Source organism: Engraulis encrasicolus, chromosome 7 (assembly GCF_034702125.1).
Source record: "Engraulis encrasicolus isolate BLACKSEA-1 chromosome 7, IST_EnEncr_1.0, whole genome shotgun sequence".
NCBI lineage: Eukaryota > Metazoa > Chordata > Actinopteri > Clupeiformes > Engraulidae > Engraulis > Engraulis encrasicolus.
The window spans coordinates 34219675-34234331 of NC_085863.1; the positions used below are offsets into that span (position 1 = coordinate 34219675).

Genomic DNA, 14657 nt, shown 5'->3' on the forward strand with positions numbered 1-14657 from the left:
ACGGAAATTCCCATTGGATTTGGCCGTGGATAAATTGTGAGGTGTGTCCAGACACCTGTAAGAACACATGGTAAAAAAATCTATTGGTAAGAAATTAGTTCACAGATTTCCCAAAATATCCATATCTTTCCCTAACTATAACCTCTCTCGGCCAATAATAAAGATGAAAATAAGTATGAAAATAAATAATAAAGAAATAATAAATAAACAGCCGTTAGCCGTGTGTGCCGTTCTGCAGCCGGCAGGTTACTCTCAGTGGGGCTGGAGAGGTGGCCGGGGAGAACACAACGAAACGAAACGCAGCACAGCGCACCTAAGGTTACACATTTCACACTCCATGGAGTCTACTGCCAGGCTCCACTGAGCACCCCCCTGGGGACTTACCAGTGTGTGTGTGTGTGTGTGTGTGTGTGCGTGCGCGCGCGCGCGCGCGCGTGTGCGTGCGTGCGTGCGAGAGACAGAGAGGGAAAGAGAGGGAAAGAGAGAAAGAGAGAAAGAGAGGAAGAGAGGAAGAGAGGAAGAGAGGAAGAGAGGAAGAGAGGAAGAGGGAGGAAGAGCGATAGAGATGGCATGTGTGTGCGTGCGTGCGTATGCAGAATGCTGAGCTCCACTGCTTACGAGGCATCTAAAACAGATGTTTTTATTAGTGGATGAAACAAGTAGTGGCAGATAATAAAATAAAAGCGCACACGTACACATACAGTTTCATACTTTCCACAATCCCATCTGTCAAGGGATAAAGCCGGCCGTGCTAAATCTGTGACCCTTTCCAAACACTCGGGGAGAAGTGGCAAAGCTCTGCACACATCGCCGGCTCGCAGTTATTAAATGCATTTGATCTCGGCATGACAGCGAGGTAAATCTAGCTTCTGCGCCGGCAGAACAGTCGTCCCCATTCATGATCTGATTAGTGCACTGAATGGCCATCTTCTCAAAGGCCAGCGCACTTTAGACAGACTATTTCGCTTGCATATGCAAACATGGGGGACAATTTTATTTTGGTGGTGCTGGCTGGCCGCTGCACTGCTCTGCTCTAGTGCATGTGATCTGAGTGGTTGCGAAATCTTTCGTGTAGGAGAGACAGAACAGTGGGGGGCATTCATCCTCCCCATTGGCATTTTTTAAACTGTCAGCAACCCGCCACACAACTTCCTGTTTTGTGGTTTCCATGGCAATTGCTGATAAATAATTGACATCAAGTGCTTATTTCGACCACACAAAGTGCTGTTGGCAAGCTGGGTTGGCATATGAAACAATTATAATGGCCCCAAAATATACTTACCATTTCATCAGTAACAAAACGGGTGCCATGACACTGGGAGTGTATAAAAAAACCTTCATGACAATATATGGAGATCCTACTTCTCACAACATACCACAACGATTCATGACACCAAAATGTTATTTTCATAACCATCAAATCAAGGAAAAACTTTGAGTGGTTCTGCCAAAACCAGAATCTACAGTCCTGTTTTTGAATCAGTTCTGATGAGATGCACGATTATATTGAACACAGCCACAGGTAATTAAGATCCATTTTCACACTGTCAGCTGAACAACTGAAGTATAAAACACAATGCATGCATTGCAATATATTTAGGGTATTGTTTGCATCATGGCGTGTATATCGTAATGCACATCTTATTGTGAATTCCATGCCAATTCCCACCCCTACATGACAAGCATGTCAAAATATCTGTTTTGTGTATTCCCTTCCTCTTTGTTAAAATACATGATAGTTGGAGTGCGATGTAATTAGTAGGTAAGAAAATATGAGGTCAAAAAGAGGCCAGGAGGGAGTGGGACCGATTAAGGTATTTGCAAAAGCTATAGAGAAAAGTGGGGGGCTCATGGTAAAAGTGACTACCTATTCATCACAAATATGGCTAAAGAAAAATGACATGGCGTAACGCAACGCTATGAAACACAATCTAAGTGCGGGGACTGTCTGTTCCAGCTAAGCAATAGGGCAGAGTCCTGTATAGCGTCTCAGGTTTCCATAATGGGGCCACTGAGGATGGAACACAAAGCTTCCCTGTGGCATGTAGGCTACGGAGCTGTGTGCATGTAGCATTCAGCGGACAGTGTATAGTATTTACTGGTCAGTGGAGACCTGTGTGTAATATTCACTGGTCAAGGGAGAGCTACATATAGTATTCACTGGTGAGCAGGGCTCTAAATTAACACAAGCCAAATGCTGGTGAAATTTCAGTTTGCCTGGTAGAAAAGACCAACTTACAAGCCACTTTGACTCATTAGTAAGTGTGTATTTGGCTAGTGAGATTAATATCTACCAGCTACTAGCTAAAAAAAGTTCATTTACGTCCCTGCTGGTCAGTGAAGAGATGTCTATAATATTCACTGGTCAGTGGAGAGAGCTACATATAGTATTCACTGGTCAGTGGAGAGAGCTACATATAGTATTCACTGGTCAGTGGAGAGAGCTACATATAGCATTCACTGGTCAAGGGAGAGCTGCATATATTCACAGGTGAGTGTAGAAAACTGTGTATAGCATTCACAGGTCAGCGTAGGGCTGTGCATAGTATTCACTGGTCAGCAGGGCTCTGAAGACTTAGACTTACTAGCCACTTTGACCAATTAGTAAGTGTGTACTTGGCTAGTGAGATTAATATCTACTAGCTGTGGCTGGTGAAGGAAAAAAAGTTAATTTAGGGCCCTGCTGGTCAGTGTATGGCTGTCTATACAATAAAACGGAAGAAACGTGACGTTCAGTTCAGTAGAAGAGTCTGGCCAACAGACTCCTGTAATTCTGTAAGTAATGTAACCTTTTCATGCCAACCCAAGAATTGTACACAAAATAGCTGCCAGTTGGGATGAAGAAAATGTAAATACAAGCACGACACACTGTGCAATGTAAACAGTAGGCAACCAATATTTTGCTGAGCTAATGCTAGCTCAACTGTCACTTCCAGTCAGGGCACAGGGCGCCGACTTTTTCACACTATTCACTAAAGACCCCCAGTGCACTGGGAGCACTATGCACTGACTGTCAGTGCACTGCCATAAGAGCGGCATCTGAGACACGGCACAGGATTTAGAAAGCTGTTGAACAGTAGCATGGCTAGTCATTAGCACTTGCGAACCGTTTGATGTGAATTATGATCTTAAAACCACATTAACACGGAAATGCAACATCCTAAATCTACCCTAAAGAGTAAATCCTCCCTCACGTCTCCTTTAAAAATGTGACGAGTCATTTTTCCAACCATTCAGAGCAATATTAGTGAAGCAGTTTTTTTTGTTTTTTTTTAAACAGTTACCGTTCCAAACTTAGCCCTGGTGATGTTCATTTTTCCAAATCAGGAAAAAATACTTTAAAAAGTTGGAAGCCTCTGATTTGCATTACTGGACAGTGGTCACACCACAAACAGGTAAGTCTTATGATGATTAGCCACTATTGTTCCATGCAGCCTATTTCTAGAGCTCCACCACAAACCCGGCCAACCAGCTTACACCTCTGTGTGTGTGTGTGTGTGTGTGTGTGTGTGTGTGTGTGTGTGTGTGTGTGTGTGTGTGTGTGTGTGTGTGTGTGTGTGTGTGTGTGTGTGTGTGTGTGTGTGTGTGTGTCTACGAGGCCCCGACAGGTATGACTCATGGGATTTGCGCCAGGCAAACCCTCTTAGCCTGGCCCTTGACTGGAGATTAGAGAAATGAAAACCATTGACAGAGCAGAAATAATACATTAATTCTATAAATACACCAATTCTACAGCTGATATCAACGTCTACAACTTTCAAAGTTATTCAGAAGATACTAATAATAAGACTGATTTCTACTGCTAGCAAGTATTCATGCAAATATGGTCTAGTGTGGCATCAGTGACGTAAAGAGTGCCTATTGCCTTCTGTCCCACACTTGACTTCAGGCACCAGGCGGTGCAGTATTCCAGCTTTGCCTGAAGTCTATATTTTCCAACACAGTCTAATGTTCCAGTGTGTGTATCTTTTTTTTTTAAAAATGCACACCGCCTGCATTTGGTTGGAGTTTGTTTTTGTTTTTGTCTGTGTGTGCGCGCACGTGTATGAGAGAGAGTGTGTGTACGTGTGAGTGTGCGAGTGTGTGTGTGTGTGTGTGAGTGTGTGTGTGTGTGAGAGTGTGTGTGTGTGTGTGTGGTGTGTGTGTGTGTGGTGTGTGTGTGTGTGTGAGAAGTGGATAAGCCTGTTCCAAGCCGCAGTGCTGGCCCTGCACATTAGTGCTGTATGATGTCAAAAGGGGACATAGCTGCAGCTTAACGTAGCGCATGAGATCAACACACTCAACGCGGAGAACAATCTCAGAGAGGGAGGGAGAGGAGGATGGACGAGGAAGAGAGAGAGAGAGAGAGAGAGAGAGAGATAGAGAGAGAGAGAGAGAGAAGGCAAGAGAGTGAGAGAGGGAGAAAGAGAGCAAGAGAGTGAGAGAGACACAAAGAGAGCAAGAGAGAGAGAGAGAGAGAGAGAGAGACAGAGAGGGAGAGAAAAGAGAGAGTGAGCAAGCACGAGAGCGCATGTGCATCGCTGTTCGTTCAAAAACACATTCGCCATCACTGCCTCCCAGTGGGGAGTGTTGGTGTGACTGACTGGGGATGCGTTTGAGGTGAGGTGGGTGGCGGTGGAGTGTTACTCGTTGTTGGGGTCAAGAGGAATGTAAAAAGCTGTAGGGGAGGAGGAGGAGGAGGCTGGGTTATATAGAGGGGATTAGGGCATACAAACGCGCCATGAGCTGGGTGTATGTGTGTGTGTTTGTGCGCATGTGTGCGTCTGCCTCTGTGCCCAGTAGGTCAGGGAGGGGCCGCGCTGGGCTGGGTGCAGCTGGTCCTATCCCACACCATCACTGCGTCCCCACCCCCCTAGAGCCCCCTCTTCAGCGCCTCCCACACGATTCCAAACAACAGTCTCCCTTCCACCAACTCAACAGCCAGACAAGACCAGCCCCCAAACGCACAAAAACAACACATTCATACACACCAACATGAATAAACAAAACATTTGCACACACACACCAACATGCATACATAAACAGAAATCCAGACACACCAACACGCATACATAAAACAGACATCCACACAAAACAACAAAGAAAACAAGCACCCACTCCTACACACACCAACATACAAAAACAAATACCCAAAGATGCCAAAAATAGAAGAAAAAAGAAAAAACAATAACACAAACACAAACAAACACACAGGTCCCCACACACACAGGCACACGTGTCTACTCACTCGGTGACGGACACGGTGGCATCAGCAGACAAGGCGGCCTCGTCCCTCAGCTTATCTCCGGGCAGCGCGGGCGTGGGGAACTCGCTGTCTTTCCTCCGGGGCAGGTTGAAGAAGCGCCAGGGCGCCGTTCCACTGCCGCCTCCGGCCTCGTCCTCCTGGCTCACCGCCGCGCCCACGTACACCACGGGCTCCAGGTGCTCGGGCGGGTAGCCGGCGTGGAAGGCCGGGGGAGCGGGGCCGCCGGGCAGAGACGACTCCACCATCCGGGGCTCTCCGTCCGCTGCGCCACCCGCACCACCCTTCTGCGGCAGCAGGCAGGGCTCCGAGGCGTTGGCAGAGCCGGGCGCCGGGTAGAAGTGTTGGCTGTGCGGCGTGGAGGGGTTCTTCATGGCGTCTCCACCCTCATCGCCGCCGGTGCCGCTGCGCTCGCAGGGGTGCGGGCTGAGAGGGGGCGGCTGGGGGGAGCCGGCCAGCTCGGGTGGTCCTCCAGAGCCCGGCCCCGATCCACCACCACCACCTGCACCTCCACCGGCTCCCGCCGCACCTCCGTGCAGCTGGGGGGGCTTGGACCCGCCGTCAGAGGGGCGCATGCCGGGGAAGCGAGCAGCTGAACCCGAGGAGGCTGTGGAGGCGCTGCCGCCGTCGGGCGGACGCAGAGCCAGGCGCGAGCTGGCGTCGGCCTCCAGGGCCTGGTCCTCGCAGATGGAGTTGCGGTGGTGGAAGGGCGTTTGTGGCCGCTTCTGCTGCTTCTCTGCCTTCTCCGGTTTGTCGCCCGTCTTGTGCTTGGTGGCCGGCTGGCCCGGGGTCTGGCCAGCGGCGGGGGGCTGCCCCGGGGTGGTGCCCGCTCTCGCCTTCAGATTTTTATGTCTGAAAAATCAAAAAACATTAAGAAAAGGTTACAGATGTACAATCTAAAAAAGGTGCACAATCAAGACCCTATTCATTCTCGTAGCAATCAATCTTGCACTCAGATTTTTATGTCTAATAAATATAAATACACTACAATAAGGTTGGACATATTATTTGAAGGAGGAAAATCAAGACACTATTCAATCTCAACTTTCAGATTTGTATCTCTATATAGACTAAAGAAACATTAATAAAAGTGAATGTCATTTATAGAAGGAAGAAAAAACAAAGCACTCTTAAAAAGTCTCGTCTTATCTCAAGTCAGTCATGAATGTAAAAATTTCAAATCACAGTTGACGTTGACCAATTTAATAAGGTATGCTAGAGCGGCATATCACAACATCCAAATAATATATAATAATACTGCAACACACACGCAAGCTCTTGACAGTCAGATAATGTGTGATGACTCAAAACACAGATCAGCAGCAAGTGCTGTATTTCCATAAGCTTAGCCCTCCCACACACACAGACCGGATAGTGGGCAGGGGGACAAGGCTGTGAAAGACGCAGCAATAATTATCAAAAAATATTTAAATAAATACGCAATTTGACATGTCATCATTGCAGAATTCATGCATGTTATCGTCTATCGTTCATTTCCCTAATGGCGTGCGTGCAGCCCTACTATATGCAAAACTGGGGCAGGGAGTGCCATGACTTTTTGATTTAGAGTTGAGCCCTTTACTCGCGCTGATGACTGGACAGAATGACTAACACTTTCCCTTGCTGCCCCGCACACCCACACCCACGCCCACTACGTCAGTCATGAGTCCTGGGTTCAGAAAGGGGGAGAGGGGGACCCCCTGCCACATATTTCAAACCACCGAGCCGGATGTGACTCAACTTGATCCCAATGATCATTCAACACAGGTAGTTCAATTAGACAGGCGGCTGAAGTCACCTGGAAAACATGGCAGGGATTTCCCTTTCCAAACGTGGATTTAACAACTCTGACACCAACGCTCCAGAGGCGCGCGTATGCACACACACACACACACACACGTGCACAAACACACACACACACACACACACACGCACACACACACACACAAACAACATGTGTCACAGCTAGCAGATTGAAGCAGTGAAGTGAAAAGGAGATAGGGGTCTGTTGGGGTTTCCTTCATTGGGGGGAGGCTGATGTCAGGGTCTTTATTTAGAACTCCTCGACAGGGGCCAGGGTGTCATGACCCGACCGTGGAGACGTTTTGTGGTCATGCGTGCTGTCTGCGCTTGTCTCAAGTCCCACCATGTGTGTATGCCCGTGTCTGTGTCTCCAAGTGTGTAAATGTGTCTAGGGGAGCTTTAGAGTAATTTCACAGCTCACAACTCACATTAGCAACATGCTATACATGAATCTAAATGAGCCAGCACGTATAAAATTGCTGTGCGTGCAGTGCAAAAAAAAAATCTTCCTCTGCTATTCTTGGAGCTAAAAACAGACCCAAGATTCACACTTGCTCCCCCATGACTTGCAGACACATTTATATCCTGTATCTGTCTGTAGACATCGGGCTACCTTCCACTGAATTTCTTGCTGAGGGAATCCCTTTTCAATGTCACCTTTACGGCACTGGGTCCCCTCCAATGCAGCACGACACAGACCTGGCTAGACTTGCACCTTGGCAGCAGCCTCAATAGGGCAGCCCTACTTTAGGCTACCGCAGTGTGCAGAGACATCTACACAGACACTGGGACACACACACACGCACACACTCACACACACCACCCACGCGCCTTCAAACTGGAGAAGAATCATATGCCAGACGCGTATTGTTTGGCTGAAAGTGCACTTGACTGCAGAGTAAAGTGCGGATAAAATCACACCAAACCGTAAGCAGACTCTACTCTGTCCCTTCCCTTCCCATCTCTTCCCTTCCCTTCAGCTCTGCTGGAGTCGGGAGTCTCAGTCTGGGGTGCCGTCGGTCAGTCAGACTGCTGCAGGGCATTAGTGTCCATCTTAAATCCAGACGGTCAGGGGGAAAAACAGGGAGGGTGGGGGATGGTAGTGTTGCTCTAGTGGGGTATGGTGGCGTCTGTTTACCAGCGATTTGCTTAATGTCCAGCGAGCGGCCATCTTATTCCCATTGGTCCCCTCTCTCTACCAAACATGACTACCTTTTCTCACCACCCCACCCGCCCATCCTGATCGTCCATGTCTACATGGCGGCGGACCAATCGAGAAGGAGCTCCAGCAGCACCGTCAAAGCTGTGGAGGAGGACCATCGAGAAGTCGGCTACAGACGGATTGAAGTTGAAAGATTTTGTTGCTGCCCTATGCACCGAATGGCGTGATGGCTGGGGTTAAGTAACTAACTAAGTGGCCCTGCTGTGGCCTAACAGTGGGACACTGGGTTACTACGCCGGCGACCAGGGTTCGAATCTGGCCCGCCGGGTCATTTGCCAATCCTTCCCAGTCTCTCTATACCCACTCATTTCCTGTCTCTCCTCCACTATCCTGTCAGAAATAAAGGCAAAAAAGCCCTAAAAAGTAACAAAGTAAGCATGTTTTGTGAGTTGTTTGTAGGCAGCACTACTTAGAGTTCCTGTGTGGCTTCCTTTAACAGAATGTCTGGAGGTGTGGCCAGTTATCAACATTAGACTAGTGTGCTGGAAGCCACACCTCGCCCTGAACAGTGTTGAGAGTTTCACACGGCAGCCGCAATGATGACAACTTGGTCAACCAGTGACCTGTAAATGTCGCAAGGGGGGAAACTCGATATTGGTGACTTTACCATGTGTGCCCCCCCTCTCCCCGCCAGTCAGTCCCCTGGTGAATGCTCTAGCAGCAGTGCTGGTGTGATTATTATGACACTTTAAATGCCGAGCACGAGTCGGGGTGAGTGACAGGTTTGACACCAGCTTCCCCCCACACTGTGCAGAGGCTTTCCATCACGTTAAAACATGGCACGGGGGACCTGAGACAAGGTGCGTGCGCAGTCCGCCCACACATCTACACACACACATCTGCCTTTTACAACAGAGGGGCGAAGCCGCACACTTGTGCTTTATTATGAGCAAGCGTGCACAGGAGTGAGGGTATGTGAGAGCAGAGAGGTCCATCTCAGACTGCTTTGTGTAGTGGGAGGGAGGTTTATTTTCCCTCTGGAAGACTGCAGGACGCCGACTCTGGGCTTTGTGCCCAGCGGCCCGCCGCCAAGGATGAGAAAGGAGAGGGAAGCTCCTGGGCTCCAGTGGCGGTGCGGAAGGAGAGGGACAGAGGGAGAGAGAGAGCCATCAGAGTCCCACAACGCCCCAAAATATACCCACCTCTAATGCACTGCATTGCACCCATCCACAACAGAGCATCATGACCCAGTGAGATTGCAGTGGGGTGGGTGAAGTCCCTCAAGACCCCAAAATATACCCACATCTATCACGCTGCACCCAACACACTGCCTCCAAAACACCCCAACCCAGAGGAACCAGTGGAGTGCAGGGAGGGAACGAGCGAGGGAACGAGCGAGGGAGAGAGAGCGAGAGAGCGAGAGAGCGAGAGAGCGAGAGAGCGAGAGAGCGAGAGCGAGAGAGAGAGAGAGAGCGAGAGAGAGAGAGAAGGGGGGGAAACAGAGCACAAGCGATGATCGCAATCGCCTTAACTGCCCAAAATATACCCCTCTCCACACCACCACCACCACCAGCACAGCTCCTCGTGCCAAGCAACATGGCACCAACACTCAGGTTGGACACACGACACTGGCAGTCAGCACTGGCAGTGTGCAACCAGGGAGAAATGTACCAGCTAAAAATATGACGCTTCCTCCACACACACACACACACACACACACACACACACAATCTCCAGAGATCATTAACCAGATATTACTATAAACAGTGCCGTATTTGAAAGGCACCTCACTCTATGATTAACGCTATGATGCATCTATCATCTTCACATCAGTGAAATCAAAAAAAAGGAAGTGTGGTATTTCAATGCCACAAAAAAAAGAAATCACACGTTTCTTCCCCCATCTTCTGTCTAACTCTCTCAGGATGTGGTCATCACGGGCTGGCTTTCACTGCCTAATGTGTAGACGCACGCCATAGTAACTGACAAACGGTCAAGGAAGGCACAGGTGACAGACTATCGTGTGAACCAACGCACACTATTCACTATTCGGTCTTTGGGGTTTACATGACCTGGATAGATAAGAACTTTCACAGCTGCACTCAAAGTGTTAAACTCTATGCGGCCTAACAAAGGCAAAGTACAGTAACTACGCCAACATTGAAACGGAGAAAAATGCCTTAGCCTAATGTATTAATTAGTTTGGATATTATAATTACTGCACATTCGACATGGCAATATCTCTAAATCGAGACATATTTGGACCATGAGGCTCTGTCGCAAGTTAAAGAAGTAAATGAAGACCATTTTCGGTCTTCAGTCAATTTTGACAAAATAACCAACTGCACTTTGTCTATGTATGGAAGTATGGTAACTGGACTATCTCTTGTCTAGACGTTAGGAGTGGGTTACAGTCAAGTGTCTCTCTCTCTCTGTGTGTGTGTGTGTGTGTGTGTGTGTGTGTGTGTGTGTGTGTGTGTGTGTGTGTGTGTGTGTGTGTGTGTGTGTGTGTGTGTGTGTGTGTGTGTGTGTGTGTGTGTGTGTGTGTGTGTGTGTGTGTGTGTGTGTGTGTGTGTGTGTGTGTGTGGTGTTACCTGGAGCAGTGGCAGGTGGATCGCTGGGTGGCCTCCACAAAGTCCCACGCCCCGATCTTCTCCGGCACGTCCACCTCGCTGGTACCGTTGGCCGTCACCGAGAACTTGCGCCTGGTGGGAGGATACACAAAACAAGACGAAAGTTACCAAAACTAATTCAACATTTTTTGGCGACACAAATTCCTTGTTCTTTGCCAATAAAAGTTTTTTTTTAATGATGAGATTGGAATATTGATTAAGATTGCTTACAACATGACTTAGAATTCACTTGAACAGACATTTAGTATGTAGGCATATATTAGTATCTAATACAACTATTTGTTTAAAATACTCCAGAGCTTAACAGTCATCCCTTCCTGAACAGCAGGCCCTGGTGATGGCAATGTTTGTTTTTTTCCCCTCATTTGCAAAGTTAATAGATGGTTCCCCTGTGCAATGGCAGTCATTAATTTTGAATGATCTTAAATAATTCAAACATTTCATTTTGTTGTTTTTGTTTTCATTGCTGTAAAACCTGAACTACGTTGTCCTATTGCTTTCCACAACTGATTTTTTTTTTTTTTTTTGTCAGCCCCCGTCTAGTTGAATACATTTGTGCTGCGGCACAACAACCACCCACACCTGACAAAACTGACAAATCTTGATACGAGTGGTGGCATGGAGTCTAGTCCCCTGTCAAGCACGACTGACCACACAAATATATATATATATACACACACACACATCACGCTCTCACAGGGCGGTCACCAAAGCGTGTCAGACAGTACGCCTTACTCGACTGGGCCTCTGCCTCACCTCGACTCGCCTGGCCTTGCTGAGCGAAGCCGGGCCGAGCTTCTCATTCAGGGCACCTAACAATGTTGTAGCAAATCATAGAGTCTGGGCTCCACTGATCATGCCTGACAGGTCTGCTTCTGGTGCCTGCTGCTGTATTACTCTAGTGATGGTTTGGGGCATGTCGTGACTCTGTGTTGTGAGTGTGAGTGTGTGCATTTACTATGTGACTGTCTGGGGCATGGTGTGTGTGTGCATGCATGTGTAGGTGTGTGGGTGTGTAGGTGTGCGCTTGCATTTGTGTGTGTGCGTGTGTGGGTGTGTACGTATCGTACTTGTTCTGCGTGCGGTTGAGGTTGCACTCCTGCCAGACACGCTCCACCACCTGGCTGGCCAGGCGGCGCGGGATCTTGCCGCCGTGGTGACTGGTGCTGTCCGTGCTGAAGCCGTCCATCACCGACGACAACTTCACCCACTTCTGGGCAGAGTGGGAGTCCACTGGAGGAGGGAGAGGGAGAGAAGAAGAGAAGAAGAGGAGGGAGAGGGGGAGATTGATGTTAGGGAGCCAGTGCATTTTTTTTAGCAGTCAATTGGCAAGTAAATCTCCATTCACTGTTTTGTATATACTATTGCATTGCCTGTATTACGCCTTAATTTGAATGTTTGAATTCAACCCAAATTGAATACTTCCGAGACTGATGACTTCTCCTGACTACGGTATTTACACACTACAGACACATTCACATATATCCGATCCATATATCTGATTAAAATCCACATCTGGAAACGGCCTGATCTGAGAACATCGGAATTCATGTGCCTTTTTAACGGTTTGCACTTTCGGCACATAGATTGGATATGTGTCACGTTCAAGTGACTAGTGTAAACTAGGCCCTCGGGAACAAGCTAAAATCCCTACCTGTCTGGGCCTCCTCAGGTGAGGTGGGTGGGGTGAGGGTGACTGAGGAGATGGCAGGGTCGCGCTGGGAGACAGGCACTTGGTGGCCCCCCGGGTAGACGGCCGAGCCGTGGGAGGCCCCCACTGGCAGCACGATGGGGATGTCCGCCTGGGGCACCAACACCAGGCACGCCGGGTACACCATCCGCACACCGCCTGTCGGGACACAAGCACACACAGGCACGCAATTACATTATACTGCAAACTTTATATGCAACGAGAAATACTCTTACAAGCGTCTTTGAGTACCATAAAAAGCGCTATACTCAATAGATGTATTACTATTATTTTATCATCTTTATCATCATTATCATCACTATTACCACTATATTACACATGGATACATGTAGGGCTTGGCATTGATTTTTGTGCTCATTGTCCACTGTGACTATTGGTTTTCCCAGAATCACTAGAAAGTCAGCCTTTCTACTGGCCACAGGTTTGTTAAATGAATTAATGATTTTATTTGACAGTTTATTTATTTCTCAGTTCTTATATAAAAAATAAATACATGATTAAGTTCCACATAAACCACGCCACATACTTAATTTTTTTTAAAAATTAGAGCTGTTATTCTTTGCCATGGTGCTGTGCATTTAAGCTCAGAAAAATGAGATGTTACTGCACGATAAGTGCTATTGATTTGGCTGGCTATGAATGTAAATCGGATAATGGAAATTGAATAACTGAAAAACTTTAAAATAAACAATTGATGTAGAGGGGGCAAACGACAAAATGCAGGCTAACCTGATATGCCATACCTTACCTGCCGAAGTGGCTAGAGACAATACCAGACACAGCCAAGTTTGACTAGAAGCCCAGGGTATTAGTTGGGTGTTATAATTAAACCATTTTCATCAATACCTTTTAAAAATTCATTACATTAACAGAGTCATTACTTAAAATCGTAATCCCGTTTTCGCAAGAGCTCTCCACCCCCAGGGGCTGTCACAAAAGTGGCTGCTGATTTGGACGCTGGTTCTTGCGTCAGTGGTGTGAATGATAAAATATTGGGTCAGACTATCCGCTCGGGCCTCATCTGAGGCCTGCCTGATGCGGATTTTGTGACGAATAAATGCTAATTTTGTGACTAATAAATAGATCAATAAATAGTCTTACCAACGCATAGCTTAAGTGGGGGCTGTCTCACATGTAGGTGATCACAAGTGAGGGTGGTCATGAAGTGATTGATAAATACTGTATTAAGTCTCATCAACGACTCAGGCCTTAAGTGAGGGCTACCTCATATGACGCAGATTGCCGATATCGATGACGTTTGTGTCCATGAAGTGAATAATAATGAAAGTCACCGCGTCATACCAACTAGCACCTGTATTTTCACTGAAACTCTACACAGGGTTGCCTCAAAAACTAGTAGTATGCCGTAGTAGATAAAGAAAAGCTATGATGAAACTAAATAAATATCTACAGTGCCATTTCGGATACTGGCTGAGATGACTGATAAATATAATATATATTTTTTCAAAGCGGCGTCTTACCGACGAGGACTTCGACGGCGGCTAGTGAGTCGTCCTCCCAGTCCACGTCTTCCATCTTTTCCTCGTTGTCCTTGTCCTTGGCGCTGGGGCTGATGGGATAGAACTGGTTCCACTCCTCAATCAGCTTCTGGGTGGGCGGGTCCGACAGCTTGAAGGACTGGCCCGTCAGCGTACCGTTCAGCCCAAACGGACTCAGAATCACTATGGGGGGAGAGAGAGAAGACAAGACAGAAAACAAGTGTGAGCGAGCGATAGTGTCACAACAAAACCATCAGGTGACAACAGAGAAGGTGAAAAAAGAACCCACAAGTGCTCAGTCCTAGACAACAACATGCTACCAATTCGGCTGCAAACTGCACAGGCCCTAAAGAAAGAGCAGCAGGTCCCCTACAGAGAATGCTGTGGAACAGACATTCACAGAGAGAGGACACAGATGAGGAAAAAAAAGAAAGAAAAAAAAAACAGAGGAAACGCCTCCGCAATCTCTTCCACAGTCGCCCGTTTGTATCACCACACTCACGTATGCACGCACATACACACACACACTGAGAACAGCCCTTTGAAAGCAATTCTGGCCTTGATCATTGGCCAGAAGTGCCCATTCAAAAGCCCATAAACACACAGG

At 47.6% G+C, this 14657-nt stretch overlaps 1 protein-coding gene across 1 annotated transcript in view; it reads right to left on the reverse strand.

The window, feature by feature from the left end:
- med13a (mediator complex subunit 13a) overlaps positions 1-14657 on the reverse strand; it is a 109751-nt gene that overhangs the window by 45644 nt on the left and 49450 nt on the right. Inside the window, exons 5-9 of the mRNA XM_063203291.1 lie at positions 14033-14233; positions 12495-12689; positions 11911-12073; positions 10802-10912; positions 5228-6094 (exon numbers count right to left, since the gene is read on the reverse strand). Coding sequence (XP_063059361.1) covers positions 5228-6094; positions 10802-10912; positions 11911-12073; positions 12495-12689; positions 14033-14233 — 1537 coding nt within the window. The remainder of the gene's footprint in view (positions 1-5227; positions 6095-10801; positions 10913-11910; positions 12074-12494; positions 12690-14032; positions 14234-14657) is intronic.